At 32.0% G+C, this 21,278-nt stretch overlaps 2 protein-coding genes across 2 annotated transcripts in view; one reads left to right on the top strand and one right to left on the bottom strand.

Annotated features, from left to right (window-relative positions):
• Positions 1 to 5,424: 5,424 nt before the first annotated feature.
• On the top strand, positions 5,425 to 9,988 carry LOC112325343 (uncharacterized). Its single transcript, XM_052449442.1, has 8 exons — positions 5,425 to 5,520; positions 6,134 to 6,179; positions 6,513 to 6,573; positions 6,665 to 6,676; positions 7,485 to 7,583; positions 8,930 to 9,040; positions 9,147 to 9,193; positions 9,606 to 9,988. The coding sequence occupies exons 3-8, from the start codon at positions 6,529 to 6,531 to the stop codon at positions 9,823 to 9,825; spliced, it is 534 nt and encodes a 177-aa protein (XP_052305402.1). The 5' UTR covers positions 5,425 to 5,520; positions 6,134 to 6,179; positions 6,513 to 6,528; the 3' UTR covers positions 9,826 to 9,988.
• Positions 9,989 to 11,833: 1,845 nt separating this feature from the next.
• Positions 11,834 to 21,278, bottom strand: part of LOC18108543 (disease resistance protein RPV1) — a 22,731-nt gene continuing 13,286 nt past the window's right edge. The window contains exons 3-6 of the mRNA XM_052449403.1: positions 13,846 to 14,400; positions 13,433 to 13,741; positions 12,518 to 13,348; positions 11,834 to 12,430 (exon numbers count right to left, since the gene is read on the bottom strand). Of these exons, the coding sequence (XP_052305363.1) occupies positions 11,834 to 12,430; positions 12,518 to 13,348; positions 13,433 to 13,741; positions 13,846 to 14,400 (2,292 nt within the window). The remainder of the gene's footprint in view (positions 12,431 to 12,517; positions 13,349 to 13,432; positions 13,742 to 13,845; positions 14,401 to 21,278) is intronic.

The raw sequence follows: 21,278 nt of genomic DNA, 5'->3' as shown, positions 1-21,278 counted from the left end.
AATTTTAAAAAATAAATTTATTTTAAAATAATTTTTTATTTTTTAAATTTATTTTTAATATTAACCTATTAAAACAATTAAAAAATATTTAAAAAAATTAATTTAAAGTATAAAAAAATTCAAAGTGCAGTTTAACTATAAAAATAAACAATATCTAGGTTAATTTATGGGGTTGCTGAATCAATTTTAATTAATTATTTTTATTAAAAAATAATTTTTTAGAATTAATCAACATAAATCAATTATGTTATTATAAATTTAATCTGATGAATCAAATTTTACCAAATTAATATTTTTACCTTTTCAAATAAAAACTTAACTCGCATCAAGCTTCTCATCACGGATTTTCAATTCAACCCGCTAAGAAAAGTGGGGTTTAATAACTATAATAAATACATTTCTATTATGCAACCAAAACTTCAACGTCTTCTTGAACCAGCCTGGGAAATCAAGTCCTCCTGTCATGATTTTAAATACACTTCTCTCAGTGGCATGACCTTGTAAACTAGTTTATTTCTGAATTTTTTTATTTTTTTAACATGAAAGACATGAGGACATCTCTCCTTTTTCCCTAATGTCTCCGTCACCTCATAAGATTAATCACTGTAACCGAGAGCCTGTAGTTTTCACGTTAAGTGACTATCATGCTATAAGCGTAGATCGAGTGAAGAGAAATGCAGAAACAGGGTTAGCTATGGCAACACAAGAGGGACATTTTCAGGACTTCGTATTGTATCATGTGATCAGAATACAGACTCTGCAGACATTTTTAACTGCCATCTATTTTAACAGTAAGCTTCAGTTCTGTAGAATTAAGACTGCCATATCCAAGAATAAATACACGGCTTAAAAATCCACCGGTCGGGACTTTGAGACCCTGCATTGGCAGCCACAGGGTAGTGCCATGCTTCATGTTTGAGCATCATCTCCCATGATGACTAGGAATTTGTAGTGAAGGGGAGGGGGAGGGGGGGAGAGTGAAATTTAACATGTCTATATATGGAGGATAGAGATCCCAGCCAAGTGGGAAAAATTGAAATCTACAAAAACAAAGAATTGCTGTGTTCTTACAGAATTTATCAAGGCCTTTTGACAACTTCACAGTTGCTCCATAGTCCATTCAGAAGCCAACGCTTTTTAGAATTCTAGTCTATTTGGTAGGAGGAAATTATCAGAGGAAAATGTAAAACAACAGGGGTAGCGAAACGAAGGAAAAGTTCTTGGTCAAAAACAAGGATAGAGAAGAAAGGAAGCCAAAAATCCAATGGCCGCACTCAATTTCCTCTCTCGTAGAGTAGAAAGAACATGAAAAGAGAAGAAAAAAACCTAGAAGAAGATTTTTCAACTTGAAAGATATTGTGTGAGTTTCATAACTTGCATATCATTTACTTGTGATGCAAAGAATAAGCAGATAATTACCCATATCAAGTCTTTTCTCTTGAAACTCAGAGGACTTGATCCACCATTGGAACTTGGACTCATGTTAGGAACTGGCTTGAGAAGGAAACCAGAAGGCCGAGAAGGCACCAAACCATGAATTGGATTTAATACACAACTAAATTGAGTACTTTATGAGCTGATTGATAGAGATCTTGGCACCAAACCATGAATCTGATATTTGCATTACAGGAATGTTTCCAACACAAGTTTTGAGGTAAAATAGAATGATAAGACATATGAGCACATCCTAGTTAAAGAACATGGAGTCAACGGAAAGTAAATGAACGAAAACATCAAGTGTCAGACATGATAATGTTATCAAATTCGAAATGCTTTGGGATTTAATTGCGAGGTGCTCTAAGCAAGGGTTATGAATATAAAGGTGCACAAAAGAAACTCCTTCCCTTCAAGAAAACAAAGATAACGAGGAAGAGAGCAGGCATGAAGAATAGAGCTAACCAACAAGTGACTTTATGGTCCTAATGAAACTGGTATTGCTGCTTTGGCAGGAGCAAAGAATCTACCAAAGAAAACATGGGTTGCGTGAAGGAATCCCGGAATAAGTAGCTGATACTGAGAATACACAACATACATTTAGAGGTTGAACTGGAACTGATGGAAGATGCTGGAAAAGTCTCATCCCAAGAAACATTTCCAGCTGCTTCTGACGAGAGCTATCTACAAGTAACTGATATTGAGAATACAATACATGACATGTTATAAAAATAAAATAAATTAAAAAGTGTATCCTTTTAATTTGATTAAGAAAACCATCCTACAACTATTTTACATTTATTTAAAGCAAATTACAAGACATACATAAACTCTTTTGTAAAGTTGCAGGTCTCCATTCGGCCAGCCCAGAATGGTGAGAACTGAGAAGTGTCACGGCAACTCAGACAACAAATAGAAAATTAATTGTAATTTGCTTGGTGACTTACAATTAACTTGGTGGACTCTTGACGGAGTAATTGGGGAGTTCTTGACTCAAAATGTAATTTGGGTTAGAAATTTTTTATTTTTTTTTTGCCAAATCAAAATCGATGTTAATCTGGTAAAATTAGAGTGGATCAATATATCAATTCATAATCTGATTAAATAACACTCAATTAAGTCAGTTTTAATGATTTTTTTAATTAATAGAAACAATAGAACATGTTACCAAAATACTATAGAAAAATTATTGCAATAGTTTAATTATATATTTTTTTCCCCTTTCCCGGTCTTTTTAAATCGCCAGTGGTCATTTATTATTTGAGTGGGGGCATATGTAACCAAAGGCTTAATTTTTTGACTGGATATACGTGACTTTTTTTATATTTTTTATGCATAGTAAAATAAATTTTTTAGCCTTTATATACAAAAATATAACGTTGTTAACAGTGAGTATTTAGGTCGTTTACTTTTTAAAGCAGTAAAAAGACATATATACTGCTTTTAAGGCCACACGTATTGACGTATCTAGTGGTTAAATTTTATCATTTTAGTGGAGGTTTGTTGGTTTGTGATCAGCGAGTAATTTTTTTTTTTAATTATAGGTTGAATTTTTGTTGGATGATATTTCAGTTTTCTTCCTTATTTTTTTTAATTATTTTATAAAAAAATTTTATTTATTTTTAATTTAATCCTTTAATTTTAATCTGTCACATATTATTTTTTTCAAATTAATTCTTCAATTTCAATTTGTCATATATTTTTTTTTCAACTTGATCATTGTTCTTTAATGTCTATTTTTTTTTCTTGCCCCATTTGTGAAAATTTTATTATTTTTTAATTTCATCATTCAATCAAATTTTATGATATATTATTTTTCTAGTTTGATCCTTATTCTTCTAATTTTTTTCTTTTTATTAAAAATATTTTTATTTTTAATTTAACCCTCTAATAAAAAATTTGGTTTCGTCTTCTAATTTATTTTTTATTGCAATTTTCACCCTCATTTGTTTAATTACCATTTTTAATTTTTTTTTATTCTTTTGCATTAATAATTTTTTCATTTATTCAGTGTTTAATTTTTTGAGGATAAGGCTTCGTGTTTTTTTTATGTATGGTACTCCTGGTCTAATAACCTAGATCATGAGTTTGAAAAGCTAACATGAAATAACAATTTTATTTTTTTTGCTTATTTTTTTCTGATCTCATCATTTGACATTAGTTTTGTTTTCAAAAAATTAAAAATAAAAATATCACTTTTATTTTTTTTATTGCTATTTGTTTTGTTTTTTAGCTTCTTTTGATTTATTTTTTTCTTCAATTTCATTCCTAATTACTTGGTTTAATTTAATTTTTTATCAAATTTGGTCTTCATTGTTTAATTTTTTTTTTCCTTTGATTAAATGAGTTTTTTAGTTTTATCCCCATTATTTGATTTCAAAATTTTTATGTTGAATTTTGTCCTCATGTTCTTTGTTTAGGGTCCTCCTTTTTTATTGCATTTTTCTTTGTTAATTAATCTCTCATCATTTTTTATGGAAGATTTTGCTTCTTCTTTTTTGACCTTATGGGGTTAGTTTCAGCCTCTTGAGCAAGATCATAAATTTTAAAAGTTGACACAAGATGACTTTAGTTTTTTTATATCCCTCGACGTTTTGTTTTTTTGAAATTGATCTTCGTGTTTTTCCTTATGTGAGATTATCCTATTCTTATGGTTACAGTCACAAGGTTAACGTGTTAACTCGAGCTATCTTGAATTTTTTTTCTTTGTTTTTTTTTTAAAGTTCTATTTGAGGTATCGTTTTATTGCAATTTTTTATATGTTTTTTATTAAGGTTTATCTTCTAAGTAGTCATTCTCTATGATCTCCATCTCATAACCATGATCATGAGTTTCAAATGTTTACACGAGTAAACTTTTATTTTTTAGTTTTTTTTTAAATTTCATCTTTAATATTTAATTTTTAAGAAATGATCCTTGTACTTTTTTCTACTTTTCCTTTCATATTTTTTTAATCAAATATCTTATTTCTATTTAGTTAATTATTAATCAAATATTAATTTATTCAATTTAATGCATACATAAAAATTTTAATTTATAATTAAAGTTTTTTTATATTAAAAAAACTTATGAAAAAGCCCATTTATCTATTTATTTTTATGAAACAAAATCTAATTCACAGCAAAATAAAAGTCAGATATCTAGTTTTTATTTATTTATAAAACAATATTGTTTTTAGTTAAAAATAAAACACTAAAACCACTTAGTTTTGAAATTGACTTTGCTCAATCGGTCAATTAGCGAATCGGGTTTTGGATTCGATCAGACCCCGGGCCCGTATGATATCTGTAGTCGGTCCCCACCTGAAGAAACGAGAGGCAGAGAGAAACCAATATTCGAATTGGTTTCAGTTTCCTAGATTTTGAGCAAGTTTTATTCCTTTTTTGTAGTGGGTGGTATGATTTAGCCTAGCTTACTGTGTTGTAAATTGTCATCTTTTTTGTTGAATGCTGTACTTGGACAACACTTTTTGTAGTATCATGGTGTTAGTGATTGTATTGTGAGGCCCAGTTGGGGAATTGGTTTATTTGTTCTGAATCCACTCCGGTTTGGTTTGTTTTAGCTGAGTGTGTTTTACTTACTTGTGAGTTGTACACTTGAATATGTTGTTTTGTGGAACGAGTTCTTTGTTTTTCATGATTTTATTTAAAAATGGAGCTCAAGCTTGAGTTTTTAGAAGCCAACTTAAGGAGGGTTCATCTTGGTATAATGAATTGAAGCGGTCATGGTTCAGTTTTGCTCATTTGGATCCATTTCTCACTTGTCTTTCGTAGTTTTGATCCACATTGATGCCATTTGTTTTCACTATTCGAGAAAGAGTTTACTTTTTTTTTTTTGAATTTCAAGGAATCCTCTTATAAGTTGATTGCTTGTCAGAAATGGAAATAACCCTTATTCAACTTAGCTTGGTTTAATTACTGCTCTTTTTTTCATGGGCAAATTTGGAGATTGAACTGCATTTTAATTGTAAAGTTTTACTTTCATGCAGAACATGGAAGCTTGGTGATTTTGATAAGGTTTATATTGAGTTAACAAAAGATGTTGCCTGTTTGCTCTGCCACTCAGTGTTGTTCCTCTCATTCTCAGGTGAGTTTCACTTCCTAGACTGTAATTTAATTCGTGTTGTTGCCAAGTTTCTATCATCCTTGAACCTCGGATTTCATCTATGCCCTTAGTTTTGGGGATGCATGACCTCTAATTAGGTGGAGAACAAGCCGGGACTATAATTGAATTTTTGCTAAAGAGAAAAATTCTGGTGTCAAAACATAAAAGAAAAAAAATGGTGCACCTAGACATGTCTGCCTCTTTATATAATATGTTTGATGTATTTGAGTTGAAAAATCTGGGGTGCCTAAGTGAAGGTTTTGAATGAAGGTATCAATTAAGCTTCAACTGTTTAAGCATAAAGGTCAGTATGACATCATGTAGAGCTTATGTGCCTAAGTGAAGGTTTTGAATTGATTCTCATGTTTGCCAAAAATTTAATATTTTTTGCTTAAAATTAATATTTTTTTGGTGTTTTTGAATTGTTTTGATGTGCTGATGTCAAAAATGAATTAACTTTAATCTTCATATTACTTCATATTACTTTAAAAATAAAGTAGGAGCAGTTCATAGTAAAAGGGTTTTTATAGGGTGTGGGCATATGGTGGTTACTCTGGAGATTTGTCTCCGCAATTAACTTTGGAGCTCTTGGCAGGGAAGGAAGACGCCATACTTATTGATGTCCAGCCTGAGGCAAGAGAGTAAATTTTTCTGGCCTTTTATGTTCTTAAGTTTCTTTTGTTAAATTCTAGTACCTCAATGAGAGACACTAAAGCTGGCTGCTCAGACATTTACTGAAGGGTCTGTACTGTTTTTTCAACTCTGTTCATTAATACCTTCTATCTTTTAGCTACCCCATTTCATATTTTCAATATTTAATTTCTTTTCACTAGGAAATATTACTTACCATCCACTTTTCAATCCCATTTCTATTACATCATAGTAAAAAAAAATCTCAAATCTGGCACCCTCATTAATTTCCTTTTTTTCCTCTTAACATGGCATTGAACTTGGTGGGCATTGTTTATATAAAGGTTCTCAGAGAAAGAGATGGCATTCCTGATCTTAGGCGAGCCGCTCGGTTTCGCTATGCAAGTATAACTCTACCAAAAGTTGGTTTTATTTGATAATACTATTCAAAAGCAGGAACATTGTCTCAGAGATTTTTTTGTTCTTATACTTGTAGGACAGGTACCAGGTAATAGTTATGGATGCTGATGGTTCTCGTTCTAAAGGCATTGCTAGATCCTTGAGAAAGCTTGGGGTTAAGCCAAGTATTCGGAATCTCTAAGATTTTTTTAATTACATAGAAGGCTAAACATCTAATTCATCATGGAACTAGAAGGGCAAAAAGAAAATTTATCCACTATCCCTTGGTCAAGTTTCTTTGGGATAAAAAACATTTCTGATTGTTTTTCAGTACCAGTAACCCTTAGAAACAAATAACAATATCCATATTAACCAGATTTGGGAAGAGTACGTTAATGTCTTTTGTGCATTTACAATGTTGTTAAGCCGAAAACCGTTACTCCTTATGCATGTTTTTCTGTCGTATAAATATTAACCAGATAGAACCCAATTTTGATTCCTGTTGTTCTCCAGTGGTACAAATCAGAAAGTGCATTAGTATTACATCTAACTCATGTCCTTAAAATTTCTCTATCTCTTTCTAAAAAAAACAGTCTCTACCTTGCTTGAATGGGAAGTTGCAATGTATTAATCAATTTCAATATTCTTTTATTTCACTCCATAGATTGCTGGTGTGTATTGTTGTGTAAATGGCTTGGAGAGAAACAAGTTAAATGCATGAATACTAGATGATACCATGGTTCATTCCTAGACTAATCATATAATTTGGATAGAGAAGATAGTAGAATTTTGCGGAATTAAACCTTGTGACCTGCATTATAAGAAAATTTGCACTGTCAGGTGAGTCTATTGTTAATCCGGAATTACAACCTATTGTATCATATTGCTAATTGTTTGTTTGCATTTTTATGTGACAGAGACCATACTTGGTCCAAGGTGGCTTCCAGTCTTGGGTAAAACAAGGTATCCAAGTCAAGGAGCTTAAACCTGAGACCGTGCTAACCATACTTAATGAGGTAAGGTTATTGCATGACTTGCATATTCTCTTAACTAGTATAAAATTCTAGAAATACAAAATTCTATTTGCCAAAAGCCATCGATCAACTCAAAGTATATGTGTGGCAAATGACAAGCTGTAGATTATACAATAATATATTCAGCCAGCTGAGATAAACCTAGAGAGTTGATTAATTCGACATTTATTTCAAAAACACATAAAAGGAGTGAAATTGCTTTGCTGGGTGCACATTAGTGCCCAGTGGATACTATCAAAATGGTATCCACACAGCACAGAACAACATGCACACACACGCGCATATGAGATGTACTTGTGTCTGCGCAGGGCGTGTGTAAATTTACATGGAAACACATAAACAGAAGTGTGCGTGTGTGTGTCTGAGAGAGAGAGAGAGAGAGAGAGAGAGAGATTGATTCAAAAACTCATAAAAAGAGTGCTATGTGCAATCACACTTGTTTGAACATGTGCGTGCATCCTGAGTGTTTGTATATATGTAATTGATGGGCTACCATAAATTGGGTATGCAGGCCATAGGAATTGTGTATGTTTCAAAGCATGACGGTGCACAGATTTATGAAGTGAAATTATGCACAGTATCCAAGTGTTTATTCTTGATAATTAAATGCACCAAATCTGAAGCAATTTTGAGAAAAATGATTACTTTGTCTTTATGCAATCTAATGGTGTTAGAATTGGCATATCTTGTTAAAGACTTTTGTGTCAGATTGAATTATTTCCTTGGTGCACCAGATTGAATCGAATGGAATTCAGTTGGAGAAGTGATTCTTAGTCGAACTGTAGTTTTAGTAAATTTTCTGACATGTTGGGTGCACCTGATTAAAAAACTCTTGAAGCTGTTGTGCAGATAATGTAGTAAGAAATTAACAATTAACAAGAGGTTGTGTCTCAAGTATCTGAGCCCAAGTCTACATGAACGTTTTGAAACATTCAATCAAACAAGTTGATATGATTCTTTACAACTCAGAAAGTTATTTTGATTTATGCAACAAGCTGAGTTGTTGGATCATTTTACAATCTGGGAGGAAGGTTGTTCTCCTTGTTCATACAAATCAACAACCTTCACATTTCAATTAACATTTTTCTTGTTGCCAAGACCATTTGGTCGTGTAGGATTTACATTCAATATGCTTTGCCAAGACCATTTGGTTGTGTACGGTCTAAAGACATGCTTCCACAAAGATGTCTATATGGTTAACTAGAATTACTCATGCTGTTTACATCACGTCTTCATTAATTATCAATCCATGATTGAGAAATATCTATTGCTTACCATGCAAATGTCCAGTGCATCCTTAACTTGTACTATATTTATGTCGTGGACAGGGTTTTGCTGCAGCATCATATGCATTGCTAGGTTTGCACATTTGCTTCCTCATGGACAGGCTCTCTATTACTTTTCAAGAACAACTCCCCAAAATGTTGAAGAGTTCAGTTGTATTATATAGAACCAATGATATAAATTCTGGTTTTCTTTTTTTCTTTTCTTTTTTGTTGCTTTCCTCACTGTCTTCTTGCCAACCAAGCTTGAACTTTGTTTCAGAGTGGGAGAAGACCTTACAATTTGTTGCCATCATTGGCATCAGTCAGGTATACTCTTATTTGTTATAGTGCTTTGGTTAATGTTTCTTTCACACACACATAGATGTCGATTTCTAAGCTGATAATGGTTAAAACAAACTTAACACTTTCTGATATTGTGCTAGTACTCAAATCCTTTGATGTATTCTGTAAAATTGGCATGCATTCAACCATTAAGCTAGATCCCCTTCATCTATTTTGCATGTGTCCTAGGGAAAGTTTTACGTCTTTGCTAAATTTAGTTGATAACCAAACTGCCTATGACAGTATCAAGGTTCATATTTCCTAACCTCCACCAGACATTTAGAAGTTATTTAATCATTTTCACAGTTAGATTCTTTTCACTTGTTGGATCATGTTTAACCAAGTTTTTGGATTGTCGAGATCTTGATTAACTCGGATTTCAAATGCTTATTTGAAGGCGTTTGCTCTCTTCTGTTAGACTTGGAGTCCAGGCATTTTCATGTGCAGCAGGAAAACTGGAAAACAACCGCATTGGTTTACCTACATCACCTTCATCTTCAGATGTTCAAAACCGGGGGCTGAAAGCTGAATCCCAACCATCTGAAACTAAAGTTCAGAATCCATCACCTGAATCAGTGACTCCATTAAATGAGAAAGTAGATCTTTCAGAAGCATAGGCATCGAGGCGGCATTTACTGGAGTGTGGTGTATAATTCTGATAACTTAACTGAGCTGTACATGTACAAAGAATAAGAAACATTCTATCAGTGCTAACCTCTTGGAAAACAAATTTTGTATGTTAATACCAGATAAAAGAACAAGTTTTGTACATTTCTCTAATCAAGTGCATTGATATCATGTGCTCAGGAACGCCAACACAGGAGTGCTATTAATAATGTAATGAATTAGGCAAAGAGAATGTTTGCCTAATTCATTCCCTAATTTTCCTTGCCTTGCCGTCACTGAGTCATGCTGGGGCCTTCACCAAGTTGTTGGACATGACCATGGTAACTAGTGAAATGAACATAAACAAGACATCAAAGCTAGACTAGTTACCGGAATCGGTAGTCTATCCAACAAACTATCAAGTCCGAAGCCTGTCGGCAATTCAGCCTTCAACAAGCAATGGATCACTTGGCTAAATCTAAGTAGAGGTATAGGTTCCGCAGAGTAATCAACCTGGTAAAAAAGCTCTTAATTTTCAGACTTTTTAAATTTTGTTAAGAGATTCTAAGCTTATTAAACCCGGACCGACTCAGTGAGTCAACCTAAAACCCAGTTGATTTGGTGTTTGAATCAGTTCGAATTAGATAAAAAACCAAAAATTATAAAAAACCAGCAAAACTCGATGAACTCAGCGAGTCGACCCATGACGCGGTTGACCCGGGCGAGACCCAGCATGTATGTGCGTGTATTAACTTAACTAATAGCAAAAGCAAAGAAGTAAAGAACCATGTATTCTGCCCTAATTTCTTTCTTTAAAGTTTGAAAAACCAAGAGATCTGGTATCTCAGCCTCTCAGGAACGTAATCCAAGTGATCTTTTACTATATAGGGAAGAAGAAAGCCAAAGCCGTTCAGTGGTGAATCGGTAGATCAGAGATGCCCTCTTCTGGTCTCATCCAGCGTCTACAAGCGGAGAATTAGTTATAGCGTAGGCGTGGAAAAGAGGAAGAGTGCCCAGTAGATAGGAAAACTGTGAATTCACGGAACAACTTTTAAGTTTGTGAATTCACGGAACAACTTGGTTTCTTCATTAGTCACGGAACAACTAACTGGTTATATTTTTTTATATTTTGTTGTTTATGTTTGCCAAACAATTGAGAATATGATAACTGTGGAAGATGATTGTAACTTCAATTTGAAAGTGGAGATTTATATAATACATTGCATAAGATTTGTTATCAGTTAATTGTGTTTTTCGAAAGATGGGTTTTAGTGGCTCCTGTGATTTTTGATAAAGTTGGTTCTTGATCTTGCCTCTAAGCCCACCGAAAGTTTCATCAGTAAGTTTCATCACAGAGAGGGAGAGCTACATCCTGCGTTTTCTTGATCTTGCCTCTAATTGTGAATTACGCTCGCAGAATGCATCTCAATTTGGTTAGGCTTGCAATTTAGAAAAGAATTGGTTGAATTAATGCTGATATGAACCCATGAAAAAGTTGGTTCTTTTAGTGTTTGATGGTTAATTATTGCTTGAGACAAACAAGTTTTCGTTATTTGGTTAGTAAATAGAAATCAAAGATCCAAAACATGGACGTGTGTGTGTGTGTGTATATATATATATATATTTATTTATTTATTTATTTGTAGAAATAGAAAACCAAACTTACAAGTGAATTAAGGTGGAGAAGAGCACAAGGACAGTGATTCATAATTTGTATAGTAAACTGAATCCTTCCTTCAGTTTACTATTAGTGTATTTGGATTGAATTGCTTTTTTACTCTCTTATTTATAGTATTCTGCATGTGCAAGAATAAATGCGCACATGATTCATTAGTTAGATGGATGGTTGTTACAGTTTGTTGAGAAATTAGTTGAATAACAGAAAGTTAGTTCGTTAGTCAGTTGCAAGGGAATAACAATATTTACAGCTATCTTGAAAACCAAGTAATAATTGAAGATCAATTTGCAGTAACTACATAACTCTCTCTCCCTTTCAATTTCTTTTATTTCTCCCTCAATTTATTTTCTTCTGAACCGTTGTTTGTTAACGGGTAAATATCTGTACCCGTCCGTGTCCGCCGGTAGATTTTCACCAAAGTGCAGATACACCCCACAGCTTTTCAACTTGAAAGGCCTTTGGATCTCATTACCTACCTTCCTCGCCATGTTGACCACTTCATGGTGGTAGAATTTAAATGTAACTTCATTGCCGGAATATTTACGTAAACGATTTACCAATTCGAGCTCGTAACGTAGAGCCATGTAATGTAGAACCATGTGATCCGAGTCACATGTCTTCATTTTAGATGTTAGATGACATCTTTCCCCGGAAGCTAAGACGACTTCATCATCACCATCATGCTCACCGTTTTTACTCTTAACATGGTAATCAAGATATAAATTAACATCAATATCATCATCGACTTCATAAGGCATGTCATGGGAGGGAAGAGGGAGTAGAAAGACAAGGCAGAAAGCAATTCCCTTGAGCTGATGACAATTGGACGGCAACTGCATGGTGAGTGAAGATCCAATTCCTTTGTCACCGAACCATTCTGGAATTTCACTCCCCGGTAGTACCATTTGAATACCGCCATCTGGGATCTCCTCTCCGGACTGTAACACAAAAGTCACATTTCGAAAATGTGATGAAGCAAGCAATAAAGAGAGAAGAAAGAAAGACAAGGGGGTTAAGAGAGATACCTGAATTTTCAAATGCATTGCTGCTACCAGTGGTTTCTGATCCAATTTGAAGCAATTTGTAAAATCCAATCCTAACTCTAATCTACCGATATTGATGCTTGATGTCACGGTTTCTAGTGATGCACAGTCATGTGTTGTTAGATAACGAAGCGAAGGGGGAAGCTCAGGTAACGCTTTAATAGGCGTTCCATCTAAATTTAGAAACGTCAAAGATATCATATGCTTAATTAATGATGAGGGTATCTCTTTAATGCCTGTTTTACTCAACTTAAGGCTATGCAAAGATTCCATAGGCACTGTGATTTCTGGGAGGCTCTCAAGTTTTGAGCAACCACTCATATCCAACACTTCGAGTCTTGTGAGAAATTGGATTGATGAGGGCACCTCTTTAATAGCAGTTCCCCTTAGATCTAATATTTCTATATCCCCTGAAATCTCTGGAAACTTGGTGATCTCTGGGCAACCACTTAGACAAAGACGTTCCAACTTGCCAGTAACTGATTGTGGAACTTCTTTGATTGAAGTTTGTTCCAACCATAACCATTCCATATTTTGTGAAATCGTTGGACACGTGGTCACATCCAGGCACCGACTTATAAGAAGGAATCTGAGAACCTTTGAATCAAGCATTGGAAAACTTCTAAGATTATAGCAACGAAAGAGATAAATTTTTTCCAGCTTGTCAAGATATTGAAGAGATGACGGAACCTCGATTAAACTTGGACAGTCCGTAAGATCTAAGGACACTAAATTTTTGGCCATTGATAGATCTGGCAATTCCGTCAAATATGGAGAGTCAGATAGGTCAATTCTTCTTAAATTCCCAACATCCTGTCAACAGAAAAAGGCATGATTAGAAAGTTAGCACCTCCAGCTTCATATTTCTGATCATAATCTGTAGCTATTAAATCATACCTTTACTCCTGTCCAAAGTTTTACAAGCTTGCTTTTCCTTAGGTGAAGCTCGACAAGGTGTTCAGCACGAAAAGATGGCGGCAAGGATTTCAAAGGGAATCTAGACCATAAAAAATATCTCAGCTCATTAGGAAGATATTCAAGGCCAGTAGGAGGAAGGTGCAATATTTTATCTTCTTTGGAGTAACGACTGAAATAGATATTGAGAAATCGAAGACCATCCATCATTGCGAATGCATCAGATTTCAAGTGTATCTGTCTCGATAACATGGACATGTCCAAAGATATGCCTTTAATTTGTTGAGTACCCTGTTAAACAAGAATAAAGAATAAACAAACAATAATACAATCTACTCAAACACATCAACTTTTGAGCAAATACATGAACGACAGTTAATGGCTGTAGCTTTAACCTTATTTTCCTCCAATAATTGAACGACATCAGGAGGATGACTTAACCTGCTACGTTCGCCAGGAAAATCAGATTCTGCACGAACAATGTTAAATGCCATTTCTTGTAGTAAATCATGCATTTCTAGCTTGTCACGATGAAAGTAATCCTTTGCAGTACTTATGAGACACTTATCAATAAGCGTGCTTATATCAAAATTCACAGACTGACCATATAAGCAATCTAATATTCCTGTTGCTTCGCCTTGCATCCGTCCTTTGAAGAAATGTGCTATGTCAAGAAATATGGGTTTTTGTTCTAAATCCAACCCATCGTAACTAATTCTCAACGCCCTTTCGATTTGAGGGTCCAGAGCTAGTTTCTTCAATGCACTGCGCCATTCTTCGATGCTTTTATCATAGAGAGAGGAACCCAAAACTTTAAGAGCCAACGGATTGCCTTGTACATGCCTTACATTCTTTATTATCAAGTGTCTTTGATCAATTGTGGGGATGCAATTCTTCAAGGCTTTTGAGCTAAAGAGTTGAATAGCGTCTGCATAGTTCAACCCCTCAACCTCGTATGTCTCATCAACTACATTCTTAAGCAGTTGCTTGTTCCTACTTGTTATGAGAACTTTACTGCCCGAACCAAATGAATTGTTTCGTCCATCAAGCAAATCTCTCCATTCATCCAAACGCATTAAATCATCCACGTCATCCAGAACAATGAAAACCTTAATTCGACGAAGTCTATCCCTCACAAAAGAATCTAGAAAACTCAAGGAGCCCATAGTGTTCAGAGTTTCTTGGCCAAGCAGCCGTTTAAGAAATCTTCTTGGCAAATCAGATTGTTGCCTACAGTTTGCAAAAAAGATTCTTTCAAATTGAGAATGAACCTTGTTGCATACAGCTTCAGCAATCGTTGTCTTACCGATACCACCCATTCCCCATATCCCTACAATGAGAACATCTGGAGATTCTATATTTAACAAAGACTCAACTTTGCTAACATGAACATCAATTCCAAGTAGACCCGCCATAGTGTGACTTGAAGACATGGCATGCAATTTTTCCAAAACATCTCCAACGATATTCTTAATAAATTCAAACTCCAGCCTGGCAAATAAGAAGAACACATAGAAACATACTCACTTTTTAGTAGCAGGCACGTATGAGTAATTGAGCATCATTATTGGCAAGGATAGTGCTAATGTAAAAATACATGACATTCTATATTAATCAAGCGTACGTTGAAAACTGGAAACTACATGTAATCAATTAACTGCAAATGCATAAGATGTTTTCTCATATCATCCTTTTCACCTCAAATAAATAGAATATTATTTAACGACAAAAGAAAACATTGTCTGTCCTTGTAAAATTTACCGTAAGGATCAAAAATTATTTTTCAAAAATATATTATTTTTTATATAAATACATCAAAATAATCTTAAAAAACTAAAAAAATATTTAAAATAAAAAGAATAATTAAAAAAAACATTTTGAAACATAAAAACAAACAACCACTTAATATATATCAATACAAGCCTTAATATTTATACCAGCGTTTCACTACAAATAATATTTTTTTTCCAAAATTATTTTTAATATAAACATATTAAAATAATTTAAAAACACTAAAAATTAATTTAAAATAAAAAAAATAAAGTTTTTACAAAATAAAGTTTTCAAAATCAAATAAAATAAATATGGATTCACAGAGCTCATCATTCTCAATAATTTTAAATTAAATTTCAAATCCTCAACAAATGAACGAAAATTTTCTCATGGGATATATGTCAAGAGCTTACTCAGAATTCCCTAAGCTCCATCCAGATAGATTGGCTGCAGCCGTCAAAGCGTCTCTGAAGCTCTGCTCTTTGTCCATCGTCAAAGCTTTCTTCTTTATCAATCTAGCCAATGCATCTCCAAAGCTTCGTGTTTGATTTCTTACATGGGATGGATCCACCTTGTAGAATACTGGAATAACTATCTGTCCATTATTTCTTCTACGCTCAATAATCTTTGCAAGCTCCTCCAAGCACCATTTGGAAGATGCATAGTTTTCAGAAAAAACAATCACAGAAAGCTTGGCCTCTTCAATTGTTCTCAGAAGTGATGCCGAAATCTCATCTCCTCTCCGAAGCTGATAATCTATGAAAGCTCGGATTTGTTTCCGGTCCAAAGCAGCATAGAGGTGGCTGGTAAAACCACCACGGGTGTCTTCTCCCCTGAAACTAAGGAAGACATCATGTTTAATTACTTGTGGCTGGGCGGTGGTTAAGGTGGAAGGAGTAGATGGCGATGGAGATATATGACAGTTTCGTATGATGAATCTCCAGATAAAAACAAACAAAAAGATAGAGAGAAACAAGAAAAACAACGCCATTGTTTTGTGGAGAAACAGTCGAGGAAACAAGAGTAGGACTCTGGTGGCAAGGTAGGTCTGTACGTAGGGAGAGAACGGAAGTAACTCAAGGAAAAAAGATGAGGCTGATTTTGAAACAGTAGCTTAGGCTTTACGTGTTTAAGAACCTGCCTTAGGCATATGTATAATTTATAGGCATCAAATCCAAGAATTTTCTTAGAACATTACAAGATTGCACGTACATTGTTGATTTCCTGGAAATTCCCCAGTTACAAGATTGCACATTGGTTGAGTAATCCAATGTATTAGGTATTCACTTGGCGGAGTAGCTGATCTTTTGTTATTTTCTCTTTAACTTTTTTATTATATATTTTTTAAAAATACTAAACACTTCTGTATGTCCCACATCGATCATTCTTTAGTCTATTAATTATTACTTCAAATTCTTTTATAATTTTCCTGGAAATTACGAATTTCCTGTCTTCATTTTTAAGGAATGGTTGCTTTTGATAATGGTCATATCAAAATGTGTCAGAACACTTTTTAGAAATATACTGTTTTTTTTTATAAAAAAAATAAAAATTTAATATTTTTATATTTTTAAATTGTTTTAATATACTAAAATTAAAATAATTTTTTAAAAAATAAAAACAATATTTTAATACATTATAATTTCCCGTAGCAGCCCAGTGGAGCTGCCATGCACATGGAAGGAAAGGCGATTTTATCTTTGCCTATAAACAATGTTAATTTTTATAAATTTTGATTTTTTTTATTTTTTATTTAAGATTAATTTGTTTTAGTTTTTTTCGGTTTGTTTTAATATGTTATAGTAAAAATAATTCTTTAAAAATAAAAAATATATTATCTTAATATATATTTAAATAAAAAATACTTTAAAAAATAATTATACCATACTCGTAAACACCTTCTATAACTTCAATCCAAGTATTTGCCTTTCGGAGGACACTTTTGCCTTCATATTATATTATAATGGTTATGATGATTTAATTGAAAAGAACTTGTTAGAGAGCATGTTTCATATTGTATTAGTGGTTATTTTTCAAATTGTTTTTTTATTAGAAATGCATCAAAATAATATTTTTTTTAAAAAAATTTATTTTTGATATCAGAAAGTCAAAATAATATAATTAAAACACACACAAAAATTAATTTAAAGTAAACAAAAAATAAAAAAAAATTAAATTCAAGTATTTTCTCAGGGCATCACAAAAGGTGCACATTGTTAGCTTCCTGGAAATTTTCCATGCACAGAAGGCTTACAGAGGGTGCACATCTACTTGGTAATTTTTTATTCAGTCCATTGAAATGATATAAAAATAATTTAAAATAAAAAAAAAATCAAATCCATGTATTTTCTTGGACGTTACAGAGGGTGCACATCTACTTGGTAATTTCCTGTATAAAAAGGCTTCAGGTCTTGTTCTTTGTTTATTTGTGATTTGGTAGGAAGGGCATCGAGTGTTCCTTAAGTCATCTGCGGATGATAGATTGTGTGTAATGAGCTGGAAGGAATCATGTAAAAAGAAGAAGTAATTATTGATGGGGACGACGACTTGATCTTAAGTCTTCCTTAAAAATTGAAATTACCAAATTCCCATGTACAAGAAGGCTTCAGCCTTCAGGTCTTGTTCTTTGTTTATTTGTGATTTGGTAGGAATGGGCATCAAGTCTTCTACACGCAACAATCAAGTGTTTGTTATTCGTTTTTTTTTATCTGCATCGGTTAAAAACCAGACCAGCAATTAGCCCAGCAAACCCGTTTGACATACAAGGTCAACTCCTGGATTTGATTTAATAATTATGAGATGACATGCCCGCGCGCTGCCGTGGGCTTATAAAACAAATGCACTTGATAGTGTTATAATTGTGAACCAGCGCTATATAAGTAATAGAAATTAAAGGTATGATGGAGCAAATATTTCATGACGAAAAAAAAGTTGTGTTGGCGATCCAAAACTTAGAGACTGAACAAAATGATTTATAGCAATTTACAGTATTTTGTGATGAAAGATACAGTATTTTCATCACATGATTTAGCTTTTCAGTTAATAAAAAAAAAAAAATTACAAAGCTAAATTCTTCACCAACTTAATATTTTAAAAAAAAAAACCAACAAAGATAATTTTGGAAGGAAAAAAACCCATGAGAAAAAACGTAGTAGTAATTGACAATGTTTTGGGAGGAAAACTATAACACTTTTCCCAATAAAATAAAATAAAAAACATTTAGAGAAATATTGTAACAATCCACAGTATTTTGTGAGAAAAACTACAACGCTTTCCTCATATGATTTAGTTTTATTGTAATTATAATTCTTAACCAACTCAATATTAAAAAAAAAATCGACAAAGATAATTTTGAAAAAAATCATAAAAAAATCACATGGGAAAACACTGTAACAATTCACAGTGTTTTAAAGAAGAAAAATTACAAATTTTAATTCTTAATCAGCTCAATATTAAAAAAAAAATCGATAGAGATAATTTTATAAAAAAAAATAACAAAACAAACACCAAAAAAAGGAAAAAAAAATCATGTTGGAAACACTGTAGCAATTCACAGTGTTTTGTGATGAAAGCTACAGTGCTTCCCCACATGATTTAGCCTTATTTGTAATGACTTGTAATTGTAATTCACAAACAACTCAATATTAAAAAAATAAAATTAAAAAGGATAATTTGAAAAAAATTATAAAAAAAACCATATGGGAAAAAACACTGCAGCAATGGACAGTAATTTTCAAAAAAAAGTTATAGTGCTTTCCTCATATATTGTAACTGTAATTTTTAACCAGCTCAATATTAAAAAATAAAATAAAATAAAGATAATTTTGGAGGAAAAAAAACCATGCGGAGAAACACTGTAGCAATCAACAATGTTTTAAAGAAAAAAATTAAAAAACCAAATTCTCAATCAGCTCAATATTAAAAAAAATCAACAAATATAATTTTGAAAAATAAAGAAATAAAATAGAAAAAATAAGTGGAAAAACATCGCAACAATCCACAGTATTTAAAAAAAAATTACAAAGCAAAAATTTTAACCAGGTCATTAAAAAAAAATCGACAAAGATAATTTTGGAAAAAATCATAAAAAAATCACATGGGAAAACACTGCAACAATTCACAGTGTTTTAAAGAAGAAAAATTACAAAGTTAAATTCTTAGTCAGCTCAATATTAAAAACAAAATTGATAGAGACAATTTTATAAAAAAAAAATAACAAAACAAACACAAAAAAAAGGAAAAAAAAATCATGTTGGAAACACTGTAGCAATTCACAGTGTTTTGTGATGAAAGCTATAGTGCTTCCTCACATGATTTAGCCTTATTTATAATGACTTGTAATTGTAATTAACAAACAACTCAATATTAAAAAAATAAAATTAAAAAGGATAATTTGAAAAAAATTATAAAAAAAACCATATGGGAAAAAACACTGCAGCAATGGACAGTAATTTTCAAAAAAAGTTATAGTGCTTTCCTCACATATTGTAACTGTAATTTTTAACCAGCTCAATATTAAAAAATAAAATAAAATAAAGATAATTTTGGAGGAAAAAAAACCATGCGGAGAAACACTGTAGCAATCAACAATGTTTTAAAGAAAAAAATTACAAAACCAAATTCTCAATTAGCTCAATATTAAAAAAAAATCGACAAATATCATTTTGAAAAATAAAGAAATAAAATAGAAAAACTAAGTGGAAAAACATCGCAGCAATCCATAGTATTTAAAAAAAAAATTACAAAGCAAAAATTTTAACCATGTCAATATTTAAAAGGTAAAATCAACAAAAAATAGTTTTGAAAAAAAAATAAATGAAAAAAAAAGAAAAAATAAGAAAGTTGAAAAAAACTTTTTTGCAAAAAAAAAAACAAAAAAAAAAAAAAAAAGAAAAAAGGGAAAAGTTAGCAAAAAAAAGAAGGAAAAAAAAACACTGTGAATTACTGTTGTAATCCACAGTGTTTTGTGTGTGTGGGGGAACAGTAAATCCCCCACACGGTTTAGAGGATTTTGTTAATATAGGATACATTCCTATTAAGACTAAGCTGCTTTGTTAGGCTTGAAACAATTGAACTCTTAGAGCAATTGTTTTGTCTCTTTTTTACCTATATTATCTGGAAGTTATGAAAAATTTAGAAATATTATATTATTTGCTGATTATATCAAATTTGGTCCTCAAACTTTTCATTGCTATATATATTTTGTTTTGAATATTTATTTTCAATTTCATCTCTTAAAATTTAATTTTTATATTAACTTTGGTTCTCATTTTTATAATTGTTATTTGTTTTTCTCTTATTATTTTTTTATTAAACTTTTTTATCTATCAAATTTGATCCTCATTCTTTTGATTGTTACTTATTTTATTTGAAATAATTTATGAAATATTTATTATTATTATTTTAATTTTTTCATCTTTTATTTTTTTATTTTTTAGATTTGATCTCTATTATTTTGATTATTATTTATTTTATTTGAGATAATTTATGAAATTATATTTTTTTTCAATTTCATTCTAATTCAACTTTTTAATTTGTAAGATTTGCTCCCTTAGCCCTAGAAAGGCTAGGTCCACATGTGGAATTTTTTCAATGAGGGAATGACATGCATCCATTTTTATTTTTTATATAGCAAACTTGTTATTTTTTTGTTTAATTTTAACGTAATGAAATGACTATAAGTGTTATAATCTTTTAACGTTTTGATAACGTAATGAAATGACTATATTGCTCGTAAATGCAAAAAAAATAAAATTAATATCCAAGAGTTTTTTGTATATTTTTTTCATAGCTTTTTAGTTACAATCCATATGAAATCAAGAAAATTTAGTCTTTTATCACTTATAAATATAATTAGAGGCATATGTACAATTATAATAATTGAGGCATCAAATCCAAGTATTTTCTGAGGACATTAGAGAGGGTGCACACTGTTGACATACTGTAAATTTCTCATGTATAAAAGGCTTCAGGTCTTGTTATATGCTTTTCTGTGACGGGGAAGGAAAACGCATAGTTTTGTTTGTCTTTGCGGTATAACTAATATTTTAATAAA

Source organism: Populus trichocarpa, chromosome 19, assembly GCF_000002775.5.
Source record: "Populus trichocarpa isolate Nisqually-1 chromosome 19, P.trichocarpa_v4.1, whole genome shotgun sequence".
NCBI lineage: Eukaryota > Viridiplantae > Streptophyta > Magnoliopsida > Malpighiales > Salicaceae > Populus > Populus trichocarpa.
This window is presented reverse-complemented; position numbering and strand designations above follow the sequence as displayed.

What these genes read in the sequence shown, in the direction of transcription:
- LOC112325343 (XM_052449442.1), top strand. Translation starts at nt 6,529, where the DNA reads ATGGCATTCCTGATCTTAGGCGAGCCGCTCGGTTTCGCTATGCAA. An exon ending in AAATGTTGAAGAGTTCAGTT is followed by an intron (nt 9,041 to 9,146) that starts GTATTATATAGA and finishes ACTTTGTTTCAG; the next exon opens with AGTGGGAGAAGACCTTACAA. An exon ending in CCATCATTGGCATCAGTCAG is followed by an intron (nt 9,194 to 9,605) that starts GTATACTCTTAT and finishes GCTTATTTGAAG; the next exon opens with GCGTTTGCTCTCTTCTGTTA.